Source organism: Bacillus rossius, chromosome 1 (assembly GCF_032445375.1).
Source record: "Bacillus rossius redtenbacheri isolate Brsri chromosome 1, Brsri_v3, whole genome shotgun sequence".
In the NCBI taxonomy this organism is placed as follows: Eukaryota; Metazoa; Arthropoda; class Insecta; order Phasmatodea; family Bacillidae; genus Bacillus; species Bacillus rossius.
Genome location: NC_086330.1, coordinates 360,910,728 through 360,932,860, shown reverse-complemented (window position 1 = coordinate 360,932,860; position 22,133 = coordinate 360,910,728). Strand labels below are relative to the sequence as shown.

At 41.7% G+C, this 22,133-nt stretch overlaps 2 protein-coding genes across 3 annotated transcripts in view; one reads left to right on the top strand and one right to left on the bottom strand.

The window, feature by feature from the left end:
- The window catches only part of LOC134528308 (nucleic acid dioxygenase ALKBH1), a 14,012-nt gene extending 2,023 nt beyond the window's left edge, over window positions 1-11,989 (top strand). The window contains exons 3-6 of the mRNA XM_063361819.1: window positions 3,856-4,009; window positions 4,735-4,813; window positions 7,080-7,273; window positions 9,235-11,989. Coding sequence (XP_063217889.1) covers window positions 3,856-4,009; window positions 4,735-4,813; window positions 7,080-7,273; window positions 9,235-9,691 — 884 coding nt within the window. The 3' untranslated portion in view covers window positions 9,692-11,989. The remainder of the gene's footprint in view (window positions 1-3,855; window positions 4,010-4,734; window positions 4,814-7,079; window positions 7,274-9,234) is intronic.
- Window positions 11,902-22,133, bottom strand: LOC134528309 (armadillo repeat-containing protein 3). Of its 2 annotated transcripts, XM_063361820.1 has the most exons (6): window positions 21,842-22,133; window positions 15,666-15,961; window positions 14,271-14,427; window positions 13,202-13,343; window positions 12,563-12,746; window positions 11,902-12,307 (listed from the first exon to the last, which is right to left on the bottom strand). In XM_063361820.1, exons 2-6 carry the CDS (start codon window positions 15,958-15,960, stop codon window positions 12,120-12,122), a joined length of 966 nt encoding a protein of 321 aa, XP_063217890.1. In that variant the 5' UTR covers window position 15,961; window positions 21,842-22,133; the 3' UTR covers window positions 11,902-12,119. The 2 variants fall into 2 exon arrangements, with proteins under 2 accessions (XP_063217890.1, XP_063217892.1); XM_063361822.1 differs by having other exon boundaries at window positions 11,902-12,746; window positions 21,842-22,112.

Below are 22,133 nucleotides of genomic sequence, written 5' to 3'. Positions count from 1 at the left end.
ATCTCTATTCGCTATTTACAGATACTTAACAAATAGTTAACATTGCATCATACGGTCGTCAGGGTGCCCTTAAGTTACTACTGCAATCATCAAGAGTAACCTAGCTTTCGTATTACTCATATCTTACTCATTTGCCAGGGAACTGCCCCAAAAGTTGAAACAAAATATTTGCTTAATATGTTTCGAACATTGTTAGCTTGAAGACCACCTTGTGGTGTGGGCTCTCTTGGCAAATCTTCCAGTCCAGTGATTGTTGTAGCATCCTCGGGTAACTATCCGTCCCGGTCACAAACAAAATTGTGAAGAACTACACACGCTTTTATAATATCAACTGCAAAATCAGGATCTACGTTTATAGGCCTGTGGAAGATACGCCATTTGTTGCTCATTATTCCAAAAGCACACTCGACATGACGCCTAGCTCCACACAAACAAATAATTGAATATCCTCTTTTCTAGTGTTAAATACGTTCCACCGTATGGCCACATCAAATGTCTGTGAAGCCCAAATGCTTCATCTCCAACAAAGTAGTAGGGAACTTTCGGAGATTCTGTTCCCGGTAAGTATTTTTTCGGGTGACTGTAATAAGTTTGTCAATACCGATTGCCAAAGAGTAGATTGCTTGAAAATGGAGGGATCGCAATCTTTGCCAAAGCTTCCAACGTTAACATACACAAATCAGTATTTTGAATCTGCTAGTGCCATTAATACTACAGAGTAATAGTCTTTGTAGTTAAAATACATGGATCCACTTTTTGTTGGGCAAATTATGCGAACGTGCTTGCCATCGACAGCACCTATGCAATGTGGAAAATTTTGCATTTTTTTCAAAATCAGAACCAGAAGCAATTGATTCAAATTTATCTTCGGAAAGTTCAGGTATACATTCTCTCTTCATTACTGACCAAATAGCTTCGCATACTTCTTTTACTATCTTCCTTGCAGTAGAAATTCCAATTCTGAAGTAGTAATGTAGATCGGTAAAGGTGCACCCACTTGCAAAATACCTGAAAAAAATTACCTGTTTCAATTTAGTAGCAATATCCCATGGGAAAAATAAAATAGTGGTGTAAGAATTTATGACTTTCTTTAGTTTTCTAACCCATCTACATTAGTATACACTTAACGACATGCTGATTAAGTTCCTAACATAAAGATTTCGAATTTGCATTTAACTTATGCAACTATTATTTAGTAAGACTCCCGCAATTTGGATTTAATCCGCAACCCGATTCATCTGCACTCGGGTAATCGGAGTTGACTGTAGTTTGTTTTTCATTGTTTCAGGAAATGCAGTAACAAAGAGGTGGGGCAATCTTCGCGATGCATTTGCAAAATCAAAGAGAAAGCTGAAAGAATGCAAGAAAAGTGGAGGCGGCGCACCTAACATTAAAAAATACATCTACGCTGACCAAATGCAGTTTTTGAATAAACTTTTCCAGTCCAGGGAAGTTACAGAAAGTTTAGAAGATAGTATTATCAATGATTACGAAGATGCTTATTATGTGCAGCCTCAACAATCATTTGTGTAGGAAATCGAAGGCCTACAAAACCGTAAAGAAGGCAACAGCAATGAAAACAATACAGGCCATAGAAAATGCCGCCGCCTGGATGAAGTTGAACTAAAAATGTTGAAAGCCTTAGAACAACCAACACCCAGTACCCACATGTTATTCTTCCAAGGACTTATACCCCACCTAAACAAATTTAACGACAGTGAAGTTCTCAAATTTCAAATGGGTGTTCTTCAAGTAATTTCAAACATCAATGACAAAAAAACTGAAAAACCTCTACTACCGAAAACACATTCCTATTACCATCAATATTATCCCCTTCCACAGCCTCCATCGTTTCCCCATACTCAACTGTCATACTCAAACCAATTCATCTCAAGTAACAACTTCCAAGCACCATTTCCCCAAACTCATCAGTTCCATAATCCACAACACCACAATTACTCCAATACAAACAACCAGCAAGCATGCTCTTCGAAAAGTAAGACACCTGAGTTCTCAGCGAGAACAAACCACTGCACAGTTCAATCAACAATTTGGCCAATCTTCGGCAACCACATCTCCAGATAATTACCCTGCGGAGAGCCCTTCCCCATCTGCTTCCGTGTCTACAGATAACACCTACGATTTTTCTTAGTTAAAATTGAGTTAATTTGCTTTTTAGTAATATAAAAAGTAAAGTTTATGATTAGGCTAAGTTTCCAAGATGAACAGATGTGTTTTGAGTTCATACGTGGGCTATATTTTTACTTTTATATGCACTTCTATTATGTTTTTTTTATCTTCAATGTACAATAAATAGCAAAAAAAAATATTAATAGAAATAAATAACATGTTAGTTTATTTGTTCCCCATAATTTTTGCTATACAGGTTTTACATAACATATGTTAAAAAAATATTGAGTTGTACACTTTAAAAACAAAATGTGATACTTTAATGTTAAAGAACTTTCTATTTTTAAGTAAATAATTGAAAATAAGTGCACATGTCTGTATTTATTTAATGAGTACATCCAGCACTTTCATTACAAAACTATCAGGTATATATTTTTTTACTTACCTTAACGTAAGAGCAAGCCTTTCTTGTGATGGAATGGAATTTCTCATTTTAGTATTCTGGCGTTGGATTTAATTTTTCAGCTTGTCGTGAAGTTCATCAAATGATGCTGCAGGCATTCTGAAGAAGTTAAAATATTTACTCCCATCACGCCGAAGTTCTTCAAAAAGGTTGTAGAATGTTCCCATGTGTTCCCTACTTTGGTTAATTGGATGAATCCAGTATTTCCGCTTAATCCTACGGTCCTTGATACGACGGTACAGCAACCACATTACAACAACTCGTTTGGGATTCATTAATTATTTTTTGGAATCAACTTAACTCGACCACGATAACCAAACAACTGCTCGTTTGACCAGTAAAAGTCTGGCGTGTGTGTAAGCAGCACTCCACCGGTAAAATATTGACCAATATTTTACCGGCCGTCCAAAATCGGTGTGTGTGTGTGCAAGTAGCCTAAGGGACAATACATCACTACAAGACAAAGTGACAACTATGACACACATAAACACAAAACACATAAAAACCAGAAAACTTACTCGACAGCTGACAGATACTGGTACAAGAGACTGATAAACAATAGAAGGGCCGGCTTGGGGCCCGGTTTGTCCGACCCTGGAGCTGCCTCCGCATGAAAATACAATGGAATACAATCATTTAAACATTATAGCTGTATCAATGGCAAAAAAAATTCATTGAAATTGTAAAAAGGTATATAATAGACCATTTGTACAATCTTTTTTCTTTTTAATGACTGTAACTTGCAAAGTGAGCTGCTATAGGTAGTTTATTGAAAAAATTTATACAACGTACACATAAAAGATGACTTAAATTTACTAAATATAGTAAATATGCTATTTAATAAAATAAATTACTGTTCTTAGTAGTAGTTAACTTATCCTCAGTACGTTTTCTCTTAATAAAATGTTGTATAGTGATATTGAATTATTTAGATTTTCACACATTGTCATGAAAAACATTGTGAATGAAAAGAAGCTCAATGAAGAAAATTCTTTATATAGGTAGTTTTACATTAAAAGTTGTAGGGTTAATGTCTTTCGACGAGCATATTTTATCAAGAACTGTAGTTTTACTGTGTTTGGTGGGTTTTGTTATCCTAGCAACTCTTTCATTTATTGCAAAGTTTATAAACACTTACCTACTGTGTAATGTGTTAGTGTTTTTCGTTCTCTGTGATTATGTATCTGAACAAAGGAAAGAGTGAATGTGCTATAATATGGGAGACATTAAATACAATATCTAGTTGTGCTTATGTGTGGCAGGTCTGATCTTCATAGTGAATCCATTCACAACTGTAGGCCAGAGGTACTGGGTCAGCCGATGCTTGCAAGACTACACTCGCAAACCAAACAGACTGAACCTCGATGCTCACGGAGATGTTGAGCCAGATGGTGATTGGTGGGAGAGATGTCATAGGTGAGATAGTTTTTTAAACTTTTTGAGAATTTGAATTCAAACAACCCAGCGAATTGTAAAACTTTAATAAACAATTTTGAATTTTTTTTTATATTTGTCAATTAGGATTTGGGAATCAAGTGCTAACTAAAGCATGTAATTGGTTTATTGACCTAAATGGCAAATTGAAACATTAATTGTACACCACTTATTAATTTACCGCACACAAAGCATGTAAGAAACATTGATGCACAAAGTGTGAATTGCTTTTCACCAAAAATATTATGCAACATGCTGCAACATTTTTTACAATCTGTGTACATGTGTGTGTGTTTGTTTGTGTGTGTGTATGTATGTACCTGTGTGTGTATGTATATATATATAATATATATATGTATATATATAATAATTATCAGTGTTTTAGGGAGAAGTAAAAATGTAGTACATTGTATAAGTTACTCTTAGTTCTCTTCTTGGATTCTCCCCAAATTCATACCTTTACTTTACATGTGCAGTACCTAATAATAAGAAAAATAAGTATGTATATAAAAAATGTATAAAAAGTCATGGTTTTTTGTTAATTTATATGTCCAGTGATATTGAAAAGAGTAAAAAATAAAAATGGATAGGTAACTTATGTTTCTTAATACACCAAAAAATACTTGTATATACTAGTCTTGTATTTGTATTTGGCTAGAGTTTTGTGATAAGTAATGTATCAATAACATATTAAATTTACGTGTTAGGAATGGAGAAGTGGATGAGTTGCTGCTGAAGAAATTAAGATGGGCAACTTTAGGCTACCACCATAACTGGGACACAAAGGTATTATTCCTCAGTTAGATTTCATCAAAATAGTTATTATTCTTGGATATAAATTTTTAAAATTTTTTTAAAATAAAAATTAAAGTCATATTTACTTGATTTTAAGACACACTGGATTATAGGATTAACCTTTGTATTGATTCTTAGTTTCTATAGAAGTATAAGGTACTGGTGCATTAGTTCTTTTAATTAATATCTAAGATGCCCTCGATTCTAAGTTGAACTTTTCTATAGATCCTTGGTGTCTATAAAAGATTATATATATATATATATATATATATATATATATATATATATATATATATATAAACCATAGGAAAGAGTGTTACTTTAACTATTTAAAAAGATTCAGAAATACCATTATACTTATTCTTTCTCAAAATTACTCGAATTATACCTTTTGTCCTTAAAATAAACTTTGTTTTCTTTAAACATTTCCTTATTCAAAAACTGAAAATATGACAATATATTTAGAGATGGGACATATATATATATATATATATATATATATATATATATATATATATATATATATATATATATATATATATATATATATAGAGAGAGAGAGAGAGAGAGAGAGAGAGAGAGAGAGATAGAGAGAGAGTAATTCAATTTAAGAAACAATTATTTGTAATAGGAGAATGGTAGTATTGGAGCATTAATTTTTTTTTAGTAAAATATAAGATAATGACAATTTCTATTGATCCTTAGTTTCTCTAAAAGAATGATGTTACTGATGACTAGGCGTCCTTTTGTTGTTTGTCACATCCCAAGTGACTATCTTTCTAAAAACAAATTGGTTGTCTGTAAAGTCGGTTTACGGACGATAGTTTAACGTGACGTCATAACAAAACATTGATGAAATGATTGCATACTTTTATGAATAAATTTGAATCATTTTTATTTTAATAATAAAAGAATAAATACTTGAAATTATACTTGTAATCAGATTTTTAAAATGCAAGAATAATTAACATTTATTGCCGAAATTGTTGTTGTAATAAGCAATGAAAACCACATTATCACTTCACTTTATAACCAGTCGATGAAACAGTTCACGTGTAGATGTAAGTTGTGTGCTGCCGCTGTCTTTCTTCTCCTCGGACGCATAGGCCAATCGAGTGGAAGAGAGATAGATGTGGCGCAAGCGTACAATGAGCGTAACGGAACAATGTGCGTAACGGGACACTTTTTTGTGCTTGCAGCCGGCGTTCATCGATTTATTAGACGTCACATCAAAAAAAAACATTCTTTACATTTATTGTTAATGTTGATGAGTTAGCCTGTAAATATGGGAAATCATCAATATTGTAAACTGTAACACATTTTACAATCTCAAAAGCTCCATAATATGTATCTTAGAAACAGGTAAATTTGCCAGCTAATAATGAATAAAATGTTGTTTTGGTTTGAATTCTAAGCAAGATTTGAAATTATGTGTAAATGGTTTATTGTAACAGGGCAATGTAATCCTGTGGATGTCCATCAACTGCTGTTAACTTAGTACAGTCTCTCTGTTGGTAACTATAATTTCCTATCTAACCTTTTTTATTTTACCGCCATGATTGGTGTTCAGGCTTAACCCACCCGCTGGACCACGGGATAGAAACTTACGATCCTGGCTGACTTTGAAGTCTGTATTTAATTAAATTTAACTGTGTTACATATACTGGGAATGTTCAACAACATTGCAGCCACCAACAAAGACTCTTGGCTCCAGCTACCACCGAGCCTTACCCCAGTTACTTTTAACAAATTAACATCGCTGACTGACTCCAGCAGCACGTGCTATTGAAACGAAGCTGCAGTGATGACACTTCTAGAGTATCCTTAGTGGCATTTTGTTTATACGTGTACTATGTTAATTTATGAAATTTTTTATGAGCGTGTGTGTGTAAAGCAAAGCCCAGCGAGTATTAAACTACAGTCACCAGTGACCCTTGTTGTTTTATTTCAAGGAGGTGGCTCAGTAGCCACCTAGGTAAATAGCTTTTCCTCAACCAACAACGGGAACTTTTTAGCATTGTGGTAATTCTCCCTTAATGCCACAGAGTCATTGTGTGCTGTGCTTGAGCCTTCGTTCCACGACGGAACATCTTTGGCTAGCCAGGTGCCCCGCCAGGGCTCTAGGCTGTCAGTACAACACTCGACTCTCCCTGGGAATCGAACCCAGTTGAAGGCAAGGTGGTGTTTGTGTGTTGACTCGTGCCCTGCTGTTTGGGCGAGGCAGTCTCTGGTACCTGCGGTGTCTTCTCACTCGCAGGTGTACAGCGAAGATGCTCGAGACACGTTCCCCCTGGACCTGAGCTCGCTGTGCGAGTTTGTGGCTAAGGCCGCGGGACTCGGCGGGTTCGCAGCGCAAGCCGCCATTGTGAACTTCTACCACATGGACTCCACGCTTTCGGGGCACACCGACCACTCGGAAGCCAATCGAGAAGCCCCGCTGCTGTCGTTCAGGTGACTGGCCGCTGGTTGAGGCATTCGTACTTCTTGGTGGATGCTGTTATCAGGGCCATCGACAGAAACTAAGGGCCCGGGCCCCCTCCCTATTGTTTAATGCACAACTTGTCAAACCCCACAGTTAAAAAAAAATATCTAAATTCTGTAAACATTACTGTTATACATGTAAACTTGATCTGTGCATATCGCCCCTTGAAGTAACACGCTAATTTGTTCCAGGAAAACAGATCGCTAATCAAAACAGCGCTAATCAAATAATTTTTCCATAAGAGAGTATGTCAATCAAAATAATTTGTTTTCCAATAAGGTATGTGTACTTGCTGACTACCATTTTAATTAAGACACTACTACAGGAAAATTAATTTACAATACTTATATATTTCTAAATACATATGAAGTTCATTAAAAAAAATTTGCATATCATTTTGAGATTTAAAAAAAAGTAAAATTAAACTTTAAAAATTCGCATTCAGCATTGTTTACATAATAGGGCTTGGGCATTACATTGATAAGTAGGTGCTAACAACATTTATGAGTTACAAAATAATAGTGTTATTAATATAGTAGATATAGTTCAGTTCTGATAAGATTTAAAAGCATAAAGTGAACATTTTATATTATTATAAAGATAATTTAACCTATTAACGTAATTCTCGACTGTGATATTTACAAAATATGTCTGCCATGATTTGTCACGAGCACATCCTAGTAGGCACGTGGTAAAATAGGCTAGAATGCTTTTGGCTTTTATTTCCAGAGCTACTGCTGACATGCGAGATGGCAGAATATAAACATTGGCTGTTGTAGAAAATAAATATGTGATGAAGGAAGCAAATAGCTATTAGGTAAAAGAGCAAAATATTGTTGAGTTATCACATTTGTAATTTGTTGCTTTATTAATTCGTGCTGTTGCCATTGAGAATGCATGGAAATAAAAATTATAAATTAATGTAAAAAAAGAAGCGTTACTTCGAGATGCAGGTGTACTTGTAAGGTTTCGTATGGTATCTATTAACAATACATTTGTCATTTTCATCTTATCAGAGTAAACCCAGCATTAAAAAAAATCTCTAAACTCAACCAGGGCCCCTCTGTTGCTTGGGCCCTGGGAACTTTGCTTCCCCCCTTCCCCTTAGTCCTCCCTTTCGATGGCCCTGGCTGTTATACAGTAGGACTTCTTTAAGTGTGCCTCCATTAATTCATATCCCCGAATAACCCGGACCGATTTAGATCAGATAACAAAAAAATATAATAAAAATAAAGGCGCCTTGGAGTTCAAACAAACATGTAAACTTTTTATTACACAGAAACGCAATTTGTGCGATAGTTACATGCAGCATTATTGCTTCAATTGGTGCGTGCATTCATAACTGTGCAGTGAAGCGAGTGCATGCTTACTGAGACTGTACACGATGACGCGATAAGTTATGCCACACGGCGAGACAGAGTTGACATATGTCATGTGCATAGGTACCTATAATTAATATTAAAAAATATTGGTAGATATGACATTTATCGAAATACAACGCTGTGGAATGTAAGATGAGCCATGTATTTTAAGTGTTTGTGTAGAGAAAATAAAAACTTTTCCACAAATATTCTTAGGTATTAAAATTGTAGTATATTGTGGTAGATAATTAAAAATACTTTTTTTTTAATCAAATAGTGATGGTGTAGTTTTAATTTGTGCTACATTACTTTTTGTGTATTATGGAGTAACCAAATGCAAGTAGCTTACTCTGTTAAGAAAATGCATATAAAATGTCTTCTAGCGTGTTACTGGAGCATGGCATTGCCGGTTTCTATTCTTACAAAATAACAGATTTCAAATATCTTAGGAGGGAAATAAATTCCCTCATTAAATTTTTATAGAAGTGAAAATTAGAATAAAACAAAGTTCTTATAGTCAGTTGAACATCACTGTAACTCTTAAGTTTGTGTCAATGTTGTGGTTGCAGTTTCGGGCAGAGTGCTATATTCTTGCTCGGTGGACCCACAGTGGACGAGAAGCCGTCGGCCATCTTGGTGGAGAGTGGCGACGTGGTGATAATGTCCGGCCCGAGCAGGCTCTGCTACCACGGAGTGCCCCGGATCCTGCCCGCGAGGGCGACGCCGTGGCTCGGGGCGGGGCCCGAGAGCGCTGACGGAGATGCTGCCACGGTGCAGACGGACACTCCGTGCCCAGGGACTGATGTGGGTCTGCTCGGAAAGTGCTCGGACGAATCGTTTTGGAGTTCGTTCGGTCGTTACCTGAGGACCTCCAGAATCAACGTGAACGTGCGACAGGTGCTACTCCCCGGGGAGAGCCGCATTTTAGGGCCGTCTTCGTGCGTTGGGGCCAGACACTGCTCGTGTGAATACTCCATGGTTAAACTAGAGTGCACAATTGAAAAAAATAACAGTAACAGTATGTAGTGCGCTCAAGATTTGACCGCCATGTTTTCGAACCTACTGATTCACAATAGCGCATAGCACATAGGATGTTCATGTGCATGGGAAACAGGTAATGTGCACAGCAGGGAAACGAATATATTTTATTTCTGTTACGGACGCATGCGCAACAACCAATAAGAGTAGAGAAGGAAGCCGTTTTGGCGGGACTAGAGAACTGTTAACAAGTATCAATTATCAATCATATTGTAGCAAGAAATTGTCGAGCTATTACAATGATCAGGAGTAAAACTTGCTTTAAAAATAAATTAATGATATTACTTATAAGTCACTAGCAAAAATTGTAAAAAAAAAAAATTGGTTGTCTGTAAAATCGGTTTACGGACGATAGTTTAAACGTGACGTCATAACAAAACATTGATGGAATGATTGATCCAGAAGAAAAAGAAATATCATATTCGGCCTGAGACTGAGCCGTAATAGGTTTTTGCAACCAAACCATTTAGGCATTAAAAATATTATATTCTTTGAGGAAGAAATTTTTTTTTAACTTTTCTATCTTTTGTATGATAAAATCTACCTCTGCATACTTTTATGAATAAAATTGAATCATTTGTATTGAATTATCACTATTTTGTATGGATACAAAGAAGGAGTGAAATGAAATGTACAATTTAATTAATAAATTTACTTTTATTTGCATTCATTAATTCAAATATATTAATTACTTTTGAAATGTTGTGTGCGCCGTATTTATTTTTACAAGTACAAAAAAAAAATTCGCAGATTGTAAGTTAGCGATGATAACCGCACGCCCACAAGGCCATACTTGAAAAGTAATATTTTCAGATGTTATATACATATTTATAAAAATTTTTGTTCACAGTAGGGGAATAATATTATTTCGTTTTTTTAACACGATTTTATAACAAATACGCATCCCAAATACACCAAACGTATTTATAATGTGTTACAATATTTTTTAAAACGTGCAAAAGATCCCGGGTGTAATTTGAATTATTATGTGTAACTGTAAAACACCATTGTTGGTTCAAAACATATTTGAATATTCAACATTACTTTTAAATAACCGTACCGATTGTGCTGAAAATTGGTGGACGATCATTAAATTACATAATATGAATAATTCAAACGACGAAAATAGGATTGAAAAGTCAAATCAATGGTTTTTCCAATTGAGTGGAAGAGAGATGCCACGTTTGCGTACAATGAGCATGAAGAGAGATGCCACGCATGCGTAGAATGAGCAAACAGGACACATCCGTAGTGGGACACTTTTTCGTGCGTGCAGCCGGCGTTCATCGATTTATTAGACGTCACGTCAAAAAAAGATTCATGGTTAGAATGGCTAACTAAAAATTTTATATAACTCTTATTTATTTGTATGTTGAAAAACTGTGCCTAAAAATTGCTGGTCAGATGTCACGGAATAATCATTTAGTAGTTAATATAGTTACTAACACTGCCAACAGTTGTCGGATACATTGCTAAATTTAATTGGCTGAAATTAACAGTAATATTACAATTGTCACAGGTCTTTTGCACAGTCATGTGCATGTCCTGCTATGCACTGGCTTATGTGTTTTAATTGTGAACCCAGCCTAAATTTTAATATATTATTCTCAAAACAGTCAAGAGGGTAAAAAATTAAATAAAGTTAAACAACAATAAATACAACAAAAATACTGTCACAAATACAAATATACATCAGAACATCTGCCCGGTCATTATGAGATTAGTTTGTTGTGAATTCCCAAAATCACTACGGGAAAATACTGGGATGGTTTCTTATCATTGACAAGGATTAACTTCTTATCCTAATATCCACATTCTCTGTAGTTTTGTGTTATCGTCTAATGACCTAACTACACAAATTTGGTTTTCAATAAACTACATTGTTAAATTAAAGGTTTGTGATATTTTCTATATGTGGTCATCTTGTGGGCACTAAAACCCATGTAATACAAGCTTACAGCTCATGTTTGGATCCATGCAATGAGTAAGTTTTAAACTGTTGCCTACATTAATGTTTGATGTTGGAGATTAGATGTCTTTCTGTAAGTTCCATCTTGTGAGTATGTACTCATTTTTTGCTTTGGTTTGTTGGCTGTAAGCGTTTTTATGACATACCACAAAATATTAATATAACAAGCTCCACATATCTGAATGGTTTTTCTATGAGATGTGTTCATACACAGTAGCCACAAACAATATTTTAAGAGAAGAAAATTATATTTGAATACATTCACATACCTTACAGCTTACATCACTAACTAACATTCACTGAACAAGGCTAATGTGTTAGCTTATTTACATCATTGTAATTTAAGCACTAAAATTTTAATAATACACGTATATTTCTTACTACCATTAACCAGGCAATCAAATTATTTTTGGTGTTAAAGTACCTTTACTCTGTATTTGTTAAAATTCAAGTTTTTTGATCGAGTGTTGATTCATGACTTTTTGTTATGCATGCATTTAAGTTTCTCGATGTTGGTTTTCCAATATAAACGTCTGCTTCATACGTGTGGAGTGGTAGCAACTGCCCAACGTTGTACATGAGGTCAACAATGTGGTTAGGTCTGAGCAACCTCGTTGGTAGTGCCAGCAGGCCAACTGAAAAAAAACCATTTCACTTGGTGAGAACCATAGTCTGCAGGCTTTCGGGACCAGCATCTGAATCTGCTTGGTTCGTGGGTTTCAGCAGCGCCAAGTTTGTAGAAATAATGTCGGACTTATTGTCAACTGTGCAGTCACCATTTTCAGGGTACCGACTGGAACTGAAAATTTGGAGAGTATTTCTTCAAACTCTAAGTGCGGCCGAAACCCGCAAACCAGGCCTGTTCACGCCAAACCGTGTCTTTTACGTGCCTTCACCATCGACGTTGTCGCCCTGTGGCACGGCGACCTCCACCCAGGATCGGCCGTACGGGCCCCGGACCAGCGCGCACGGCAGTCCCAGCCGGTCCGCGAGCACCTTGAACAGCACCGCGCGCTCCAAGTGCGTGCCCACCCGCAGGTGGCCCAGCGGGATCACGTTTGTTTCCAGGAACACCTGCACAGCACGACAGTCCTCGTGGGCTCCAAGAGCGCGTCAGGCCGTTATAAACCTCTGCGCCGGAGTCGGTCCGAGTTCGGGAAACTCGCTGACGCTACTGCGGGGGGATTTATTATTGTTTTTTTTTTTCATTAATAAATGTTCATAACATGCAACTTTTTTAATCGTTCCTGCAATTGACTCTTGTTGACATTTTAGTCACGACTTTAAAGAATCCACAACAACATTGTTGGCCATGGCTATGTTAGGAAGAGTGTAAAAATTATGATTGTTTATTTTCAAGAAGTATTACTTGTTTAGTTTGGTGAAGAATTATTTAAAAAAAAACTTGGAGAATTCAAAATAATTTGGTGTGGATTTTTACTGGACACCCAGTTTTTGAAAATAGAGTCTGATATATTTCACTAGTGGTCTTATTCGGACTGCATCTCCAAACAAGTGGGCGCTGGGACCTTTAGCTGGTACAGATGCAACTCCAGTTGGCGCGCATCGCACGCTTCTTCGGGGTCTCTGCCGCTCATCTGGTCGGCAACGAACTGTGCCACGATCCTGGCCCTCTCTTCGATCCTGTTCGCACTCGCGTCCTGCGGCTCCCTGGAACAGTTCACAGAGATCCGCTTACTTCCCTGTTCCTTTCAACCCATCTTATTGGGTGGTCCACCGCACGCCTGCGAGGACACATTCCCAGGTGCTCTATTCACTTGATGCCCAACATGTGGCATTGAATTTGCTCCAATACTTCGAATAGGTGCGTTTGTGCAAATCCTAATGCGATTCTACTTCTGCCAGGCCAATCGTTCATGTATATATTTTATGTGGTCAGACCTACATATATTCTTCGTGCCTTGACCTTTTATATTGTGAACTATTGGAAAGAACTTGCCAAATATAAGTAGTAATGTTTCCTAAACAATGTCTAGTGTTTTTTTTTCCCAACAGAAATTATTTTAAGGAATTACAGTGACATTTAATTAATCTAACGACTTCTTTGTTGCTGATACAAGAGTGTTACATGGGAAAACATGATCACATTCAAAATTAATAAAGGTGCCAACATATTAAGGCAAAGCCATGTCAGTGTTACGAAGTTTTGCAAGAATTTATATTGGTTGGTTTGTATATGAATAAATGTTTTGTGCACAAAACAATTATATGAGACCTGTAGATGTCTGAGAATATGGTTTGTTGGTTTTGCTAAACATCCTGTAATGGCATTACGCAGTTAAAAATGTTTGTTAGTACCTACATTAATCTACCTGGAGCACCAGTGGGGTAATGATAGGTAATGATAAGAGTAAAATAATAGTAAAATAATCACATAAATTACTAATTGAGATTCTATCCATCTACAATTTTAATTTAAACATGTAAACACTCTTAGGACAGTTGAAATGATGCAACTACTAAAAGCTATTTTTTCCCCTCAGGCCAAAAATTTTGTTCTTAAAAATTAACGGAACTGGAAATATTTAAGAATTATGATAGGTATTATGATCAAAGAAGTACTCTGTGTATAATTACTTAGGTATTGTCAGTGTCTTCTGCAGCTGCTGAAGGTACTCAGGTAGGTAAGGATCAGTCAAGTAGATACTGCGGTCTTCTGGAGGGGACATCTTCACTTCTTCTTGGCCCTGGCTGCTGGCAGCCTTCTTGTTGTTGTTTTGGACTGACTTGCGACCTGTTTGTGGGACATGTACGCAAAAAACCGCAAATTACTGTAGGCGAACGTACGTGTCTGTGACTCTGACCATTGAAATTCCTTTAATTCATTTAAATGTCCACCCTAAAAACCTTTAGTTATATGTCACACATCCAACCTAAATTTCAATTCTTCCTTCACTTTGGTTAACACATCCGGAGTAATGGAAGCAATAGCCTCTTCAGTTCTGTGTCTCAACTCTGGCAAATTATTTGATAGTGTAGGGATGTAGACACAATTTTTTATAAAGCCGCAAAGGAAAAAATTGCATTGCGTTAAGCCAGGTGACATGGAAGTCAGCGAAAAAGAGCTCTTTCATCTCGACCATTACGGCCAATCCAACGGTCAGGGACTTCGACGTTCAACCACTCTAGTACAAACGAAACTCACTTCAAAATGAAATCTCAGATTCACTCTTAGTGTATTGCAGAACACAAAACGCTTTACTCTCAGGAGTTGCCATGTTGCATAGGTGGCACTGCGAGCGAGAAAACAATGAAGCAGTACTCGCGCGTGCGCTTATCTGAAACTGTTTCAAGTTACTCTTTGATTGTGGCCTTGAACCAAAACTCTACAACGCTTACAGTCGATACTGTTAAAATTTGTAAGTGGGCCATTCTTTTATGGACATTTTTTTTTTTGATATTTCCGAGAAAATATTTTGACATTCAATAATCCAGCATGGTCCTAAATGTGTGGGCATGAAGAGATTCTACTCCAATAGGATTTGTGCTGATAAGTTCCCACTGTAACCAGGAACGGGGCGAGTCGCCCCCGTGCTGTTATGCGTGGGGGGGGGGGGGGAGAGTTTCATTTCGCCCCCCTCCTTTTCCCAGAATAAATGTTTGGTCCTAGTAGTATTTTTCTCAACCAGTAGTTACAAACATTGCATTGGTGATCACATTGATAAGAAAATCAAATTTATGATTGTCAATATACTGTAAAATGATTGCAAATTCCTAGATGGTATTTTATTTAAATTGTACTACATCTACTGTCAGGGTAGTATTTAATACATACTACGTCATCAAATTCTTGGAATGGTATATTTAATATTTTGGTTCGGAAACTCATTAAATAGCACAATTTTGCATCTAAAATTCCAAATTTTTCCGGACCCCCCACTCTAGGACTGAGGTAAGTGTGATACATCTTTTCGCCCCCCCACTCATGAAAACGTTCCAACGTCCCTGACTGTAACTGAGACCTGCACGCACCTGAGCTCCTGTCGGCCGGCTGCTCGGGCGGGGGAGGCGGCTCGGGAGGGGCGGCCCGCTCGAAGTAGCACACGTACACGGGGCGCACGGGGCAGGTGCGGTCCTCCAGCAGCTCCTCCAGCACGGGGAACCGCCTCTCCGCGTGGCGCGGCACGTAGAAGCCCTCCCGCGTCTTGTCCGTGACATCGAGGCGGCCCCGGAACGCCAGCTTGGACGGCAGGTGGCCGTCGAGCAGGGCGTCGGTGGCCGCCGACCACACGGGCACCAGGGCCCGCATCTCGGGCCGGTCCATCATCCTGCCGGCGATAGAGTAGAGGTGGGTTGTTGCAGCAATTGTCGGTATCTGTTCCAAACAGTTCCTGATACAGTCAGTGGCGTAGCCAGGATTTGTGTATGGGGGGTGTTAAGAAGCATGCCCCCCCCCCCCCCCCCGTATTAAAGCGGGTAGTCTGGGGGTCCTCCCCCGGTAAAATTTGGATTTTAAGGTGTAAAATAGTGCTATTTTAGCAGTTTTCGGTACTTAAATTTAAATATTGTAATGGTAAAATTTTTATTAATTTTAATATGAAATTTGTTTGAGTGATGAATAAGAAATTAATTACAAATTTGATGCTAAAGGGGGGGGGGGGGGGTTGAACCCTGGATACAGTAATGTACTGGTTACAAGTAGCTAATACTCCTGTATCAGCTAGAGCAGTAGCGGTCCCAGGAAGCAAAAAGGTATCAGCGTTCTCGTTACAGGTTACACATCCTCCGTGCCGTCATCACCAGCGTAAAAAGGTATCAGTTTTCTCTTTCCACATTCTTCGTAAATAGGTATCAGTTTTCTCATTCTGCATTCTTCGTAGTCGTAAAAAAGGTATCAGTTTTCTCATTCTACATTCTTCGTAGTCGAAAAAAAATGTATCGGTGTTCTCTTTCCACGCCTTTCGTAATCGGAGTCTTCAATCTTTGCAAGGAGCACGCACTGCGCACGAGTGATTTCTGAAACTACGGGAAACCTAATTCAGGACATCCGCACTGGGTTTTGGGGAATGTGAATATGGCGTCTCACCACTACACCACTTCGCTCTAGTTCATTAGAGATGATGAGGGGTGATGAGATGAAGATGGAGCAATGGGGGGGGATGGCCAGGAGTGGGGAAGTGTGTACTGGGGCACTATCAATATCCTAAGTCATGCTCAGTTTTCATAGTATTTTAGTCATTGTTTATCATACTTGTTTTTAGTGCATACATCAACGTCTGTATAATTTGAGGGCTGATCGCGCATTGCCGGTGATTTCGAGATGTTAACTATGGGCGCCACCACGTGGAAGGGCACGTGGACCCGGCGGAGTCTCTCACTCAGGGCGTGACGTAGCCCAAGTGGGGACGAGTTACCAGCCCTTTCTATCCTAGCTACCCAGACCTGGCCCGCTCTAGGCGTCGGGCACGCCACACTCCTAGACTCACTCACCACGTGATTAAATAAGTACTCACTTTATATTTATTCTCCAGATTTAATTTCACTAACACGTCTCTCTACACGCCCGTTACACGTTACACATTACACGGTTAAAAAGCCTGAGGCACGAATCGGTTTAGGTGAGGGCATGGTCCACACACGTGGCCATGCTGCAAAGTATACTTATTACACGGTGATGAAAAAAAACTCGACTGAGACAATTAATTAATTAAACAGCCCGCTGACCGAGAGCTGCCCCGAGGATGACGAACGAAAGCGATTTAAAAAGAATTAACGATACAGAAATTACTTGGTCAGTGATGAACAAAGGTTGAGGTCCCCGGGGTGCTGGCGCGTCTGCTCTCGGTCAGTGATGAAGATGGACTGGGGTGAGCTCATCGCTCGCAGGTGGCAACATGGCGCCCTTCGCGCCAACACAATTACCGTTACTGTATTCTACGACTCCGTGCCCCGGCGAAAGTTGAGTAAATTACAGATAAACATTAAAAATATATAAAAATTACTGACAATGGAAAGTTTGTTACTATTTACTTATTTAATGATAATTCATATAAAAGCATTCCTATCCTCGTCCAAGTCCGTGCCTGTTCGGGTCCGCCCGGGCAACGTCTATAGTTATTTAAGGTAACCTATTTAAATTACAGAAAACACAAGTAAATTGCACAACACTGGGGCAAAGACGAATGAAAACAAAAAGGGTTTACAAATAATATTAAAACGTAGCAAATTAGGGGTGCGGCGCACTGCAGCTAAGCGCCCTCTTGCCGGGCTAGACACACACGCACACACGCACGCACGAGCGGGAGGTTTGAACTGAAACGGTGGTTGGGCGGTGTCATATCGGGCTCAAAGGGGCCGCAGGCCCGGACGACGTCAATTGCCCCCTCCGAAAGTAGGCCGATATGACAGCGCCGTTTGACAGATGGTTGGGGGGCGTTGCCTGTGGTGTTTACGTCGCGCACTCCCACGTGGCAATGTTGATGTTTATGTTTGTGCGGGCAGGTGGCAATGTTGACATGACGGACGGACAAGCAATGTTTACACGATGGAAGGGCGAGCAATGTTTACATGATGGCGGCGAGCAATGTTTACAAAATGACAGTTGAGCAATATTTACACTATGGAGGACGATACACACGGACAGAATGGGCGCTGACTAACTAACCTTGTGGGTGGTGACCCACCAGTTGTCCCGAGCCCCAAATCTGCGTCAGCTGCGGCTGCGGCGGCTGCTGCTGCTGCGTGTGACAGCGCGGCGGTGGCCAGGGCGCCGGCCGGCAGGGGCGGCGGCGGCCAAGGTCAGGCGGCTCGTGGCAGGCGGGCAGCAAGCGCGGGCGGCGCTCGGCACGGCCCGGCTCAGCCTCGCCGACAGGCGGGCGCTTCGCGGCCCGTCGTGACAGACGGGTGACAGGTGTCGAAGTCCGGGTGGTGGTCACGTTCGGTGGTGGGACGGTCGGGCGTCCCGGCGTCGTGGCGTCGACCTGCATCGCGACAGGCGGACGCAGGGAGCTCAGGCGATTCTTCACGGTGCGGCGTCCCAATGTTGCCAACTTGCGACATTTGGGTGGCGTCTCGTGCGGCAGGGCACTTGACCGGTGTTCCGGTACTGCGGCGATCGGCGTCGGAATCGGGCGTCGTGGCGTCTCGGTCGTTCCGGGCGTCGCGTCAGGTGGGCATGGAGGCGGCGTCAGTGTCGGCGTCGCGCGCGTCTGTCTCACTCGGGCATGATCAACTGGCTGTGCTTCGAAGCCAGGCGGGCACAGCGGGGCGAATCCGGGCGGGCACAGAGGAGCGAACCCAGGCGGCGGGGCGGCGCTCAGGCGTCTCGGCGTCAGGGCCCTGGACATCGTGTCGCAAAGCGTCCTGTTTGCTACTGCGCACTCTGGTGGCGGTGACGACGGCATGATGACGTCGAAGCCAGGTGGTGGCGACAGGGTGACACGAAGCGTCGGCGTCGAGTCTGGAGGCGTCCGTGGCGAGTCGTGTGGCGGAGACGATGCGGGTTTCGCCGGAAATGACCTTGGTGGCGTCGGGACGGCGGTTCGGTGCGGTGGCGAGGTCATTCCGGCGTCGGGAGGTGTCTCCGACACGAGGCGGGTGCTGGACGGCGTCGCAGACTGCGGCGGGACGGTCGTTGTCGGGCGTCGCTCGGTTGGCTTCGGCGAGTCAGGCGTCATCATAGTCGGGATGAGTGGCGTCAGGTCGGCGAAACGAGGTCTTGCTGGCGATGATGCGTTAGGACCAGCGTCGGGAGACGTCAGGTCGACGAGAGGTGCCGAGGTTGGCGGCTCCAGGACAGGAGGTGGGAGCGGAATTGTCGGCGTCGGGACGGCGAGCGTCGGAGTCGGGATAAGTGGCGTCGGGTCGACGAAACGCAGTGTGGCAGGCGGCGGCGGGATCGGACTTGTGTCGGGAGACGTCAAGTCGATGAGCGTCGGCACGGCGGGCGTCGGGACGGCGGCCGTCGGCGTCGGGACGACGGGCGTGGGCGTCAGGACGACGGGCGTCTTTGTCAGAGCGGTAGGCGTCGGTAACGTAACACGTGGCGGTGCGGGTGACGTCAGGACGTACCTTCGTGGTGCTGGGGTCGGCGTCGTGCGTGAGGAGTCGGCTTGGTGCGGCGGTGACGTTCCGGCAACGGGCGGCGTCCTTGGCACGGGCTGCGTCGGCGAGTCGAGCAGCGTCTTTTCCGGCGTGGTTGGCGTCGGCGTGAGCGGCGTCTTTTTCGGCGTGAGTGGTGTCGGCGTGATCGGAGTCGGTGTCGGCGTGAGCGGCGTCGGCGTTTCGGGAAGCGTCGAGGCGTGTCGTGGAGGATTTTCCAGCGTCTCTGCCTCGTACTGCGCCTGGGTGGCTAGGTAGGCAGTGCACCGTGCGCACGTGAAGGTAAAAAACTTGCGCAGTACGGTCCATTCACGTTCGCCGATACAGCCACGATGCCACAGGCCGGCACATTCCTGGCAGCGGTATCCCTCGCTACTACCTCCGGGACACGACCTAGCTCCACATTTCGTCACGCCGTGTATGCGGTACTCCGTACAGTAGCCACACTCGTATCCGGCGGCGGTCCTGCCATGCAAGTCCCAACTCGGGCGGGGAAAGTAACACCCGATACACTCGTCCGGATACGGATACATGTCTACGCACGTGGTACTCTGCACACGAACAGTCCTCACGAACACATCAGCACTGTGTTACTTACTGCGCTCGGAGTCCGTTGTTTGTGCGCGGATTCCTGGAAGCGTGCGCTTGGCTGATCACGTGGCTGGCGCGCCAGAGTCCCGCTATGCGCTCCGCGCGAACAATAGTTCCAGCGCGAACTTTAGTTCCGCGCGCTCCGCGTAACAACCGCCTATCTCACACGCTCGTACAGGTCTGGTTTTCGCGGAAGATGTAACTCGCCCCACGCTCTTGGGCGCCATTTGAGGGCTGATCGCGCATTGCCGGTGATTTCGAGATGTTAACTATGGGCGCCACCACGTGGAAGGGCACGTGGACCCGGCGGAGTCTCTCACTCAGGGCGTGACGTAGCCCAAGTGGGGACGAGTTACCAGCCCTTTCTATCCTAGCTACCCAGACCTGGCCCGCTCTAGGCGTCGGGCACGCCACACTCCTAGACTCACTCACCACGTGATTAAATAAGTACTCACTTTATATTTATTCTCCAGATTTAATTTCACTAACACGTCTCTCTACACGCCCGTTACACGTTACACATTACACGGTTAAAAAGCCTGAGGCACGAATCGGTTTAGGTGAGGGCATGGTCCACACACGTGGCCATGCTGCAAAGTATACTTATTACACGGTGATGAAAAAAAACTCGACTGAGACAATTAATTAATTAAACAGCCCGCTGACCGAGAGCTGCCCCGAGGATGACGAACGAAAGCGATTTAAAAAGAATTAACGATACAGAAATTACTTGGTCAGTGATGAACAAAGGTTGAGGTCCCCGGGGTGCTGGCGCGTCTGCTCTCGGTCAGTGATGAAGATGGACTGGGGTGAGCTCATCGCTCGCAGGTGGCAACATGGCGCCCTTCGCGCCAACACAATTACCGTTACTGTATTCTACGACTCCGTGCCCCGGCGAAAGTTGAGTAAATTACAGATAAACATTAAAAATATATAAAAATTACTGACAATGGAAAGTTTGTTACTATTTACTTATTTAATGATAATTCATATAAAAGCATTCCTATCCTCGTCCAAGTCCGTGCCTGTTCGGGTCCGCCCGGGCAACGTCTATAGTTATTTAAGGTAACCTATTTAAATTACAGAAAACACAAGTAAATTGCACAACACTGGGGCAAAGACGAATGAAAACAAAAAGGGTTTACAAATAATATTAAAACGTAGCAAATTAGGGGTGCGGCGCACTGCAGCTAAGCGCCCTCTTGCCGGGCTAGACACACACGCACACACGCACGCACGAGCGGGAGGTTTGAACTGAAACGGTGGTTGGGCGGTGTCATATCGGGCTCAAAGGGGCCGCAGGCCCGGACGACGTCAAATTTAAATGTAAAAAAAAAATTCTGAAAGATGTTATCTTAAAGTGATGTTCATATTGTTTTGTTGCATATGTATATTTCAGTTTTTTCTACACAAATTCATGTACAAATGACATGTTCCATAGCCTTATGGGAACTACCTAAATCAAAGACTCAACTAAATAAATAAGTAAATAAAAAAAAAAACCAGAGAAAACCCACCAACTCGGCAACTTCCAACATGTTTCCCACTTGTGAAAACTCCAAGTTTTGGCCCTTCGCTCTCTCCTGCCGAGAATTGAACCATGATGGATTTACTTAAGTAGGAAGCGAGGTATCTGACAACTCAGTTATCATTGTCCTGCCAGCAAGAAGAACACGTTCGAGTCACACAAATTAATCATTGATCTTCATTTTTTTTTTCCTTTCAAGCGGGGTAAAATGTTTTAGAATTTATTTATTTACTGTTGTACGCTTCTACGATGAGGTCGATAGAGACCGTCATATACATTAC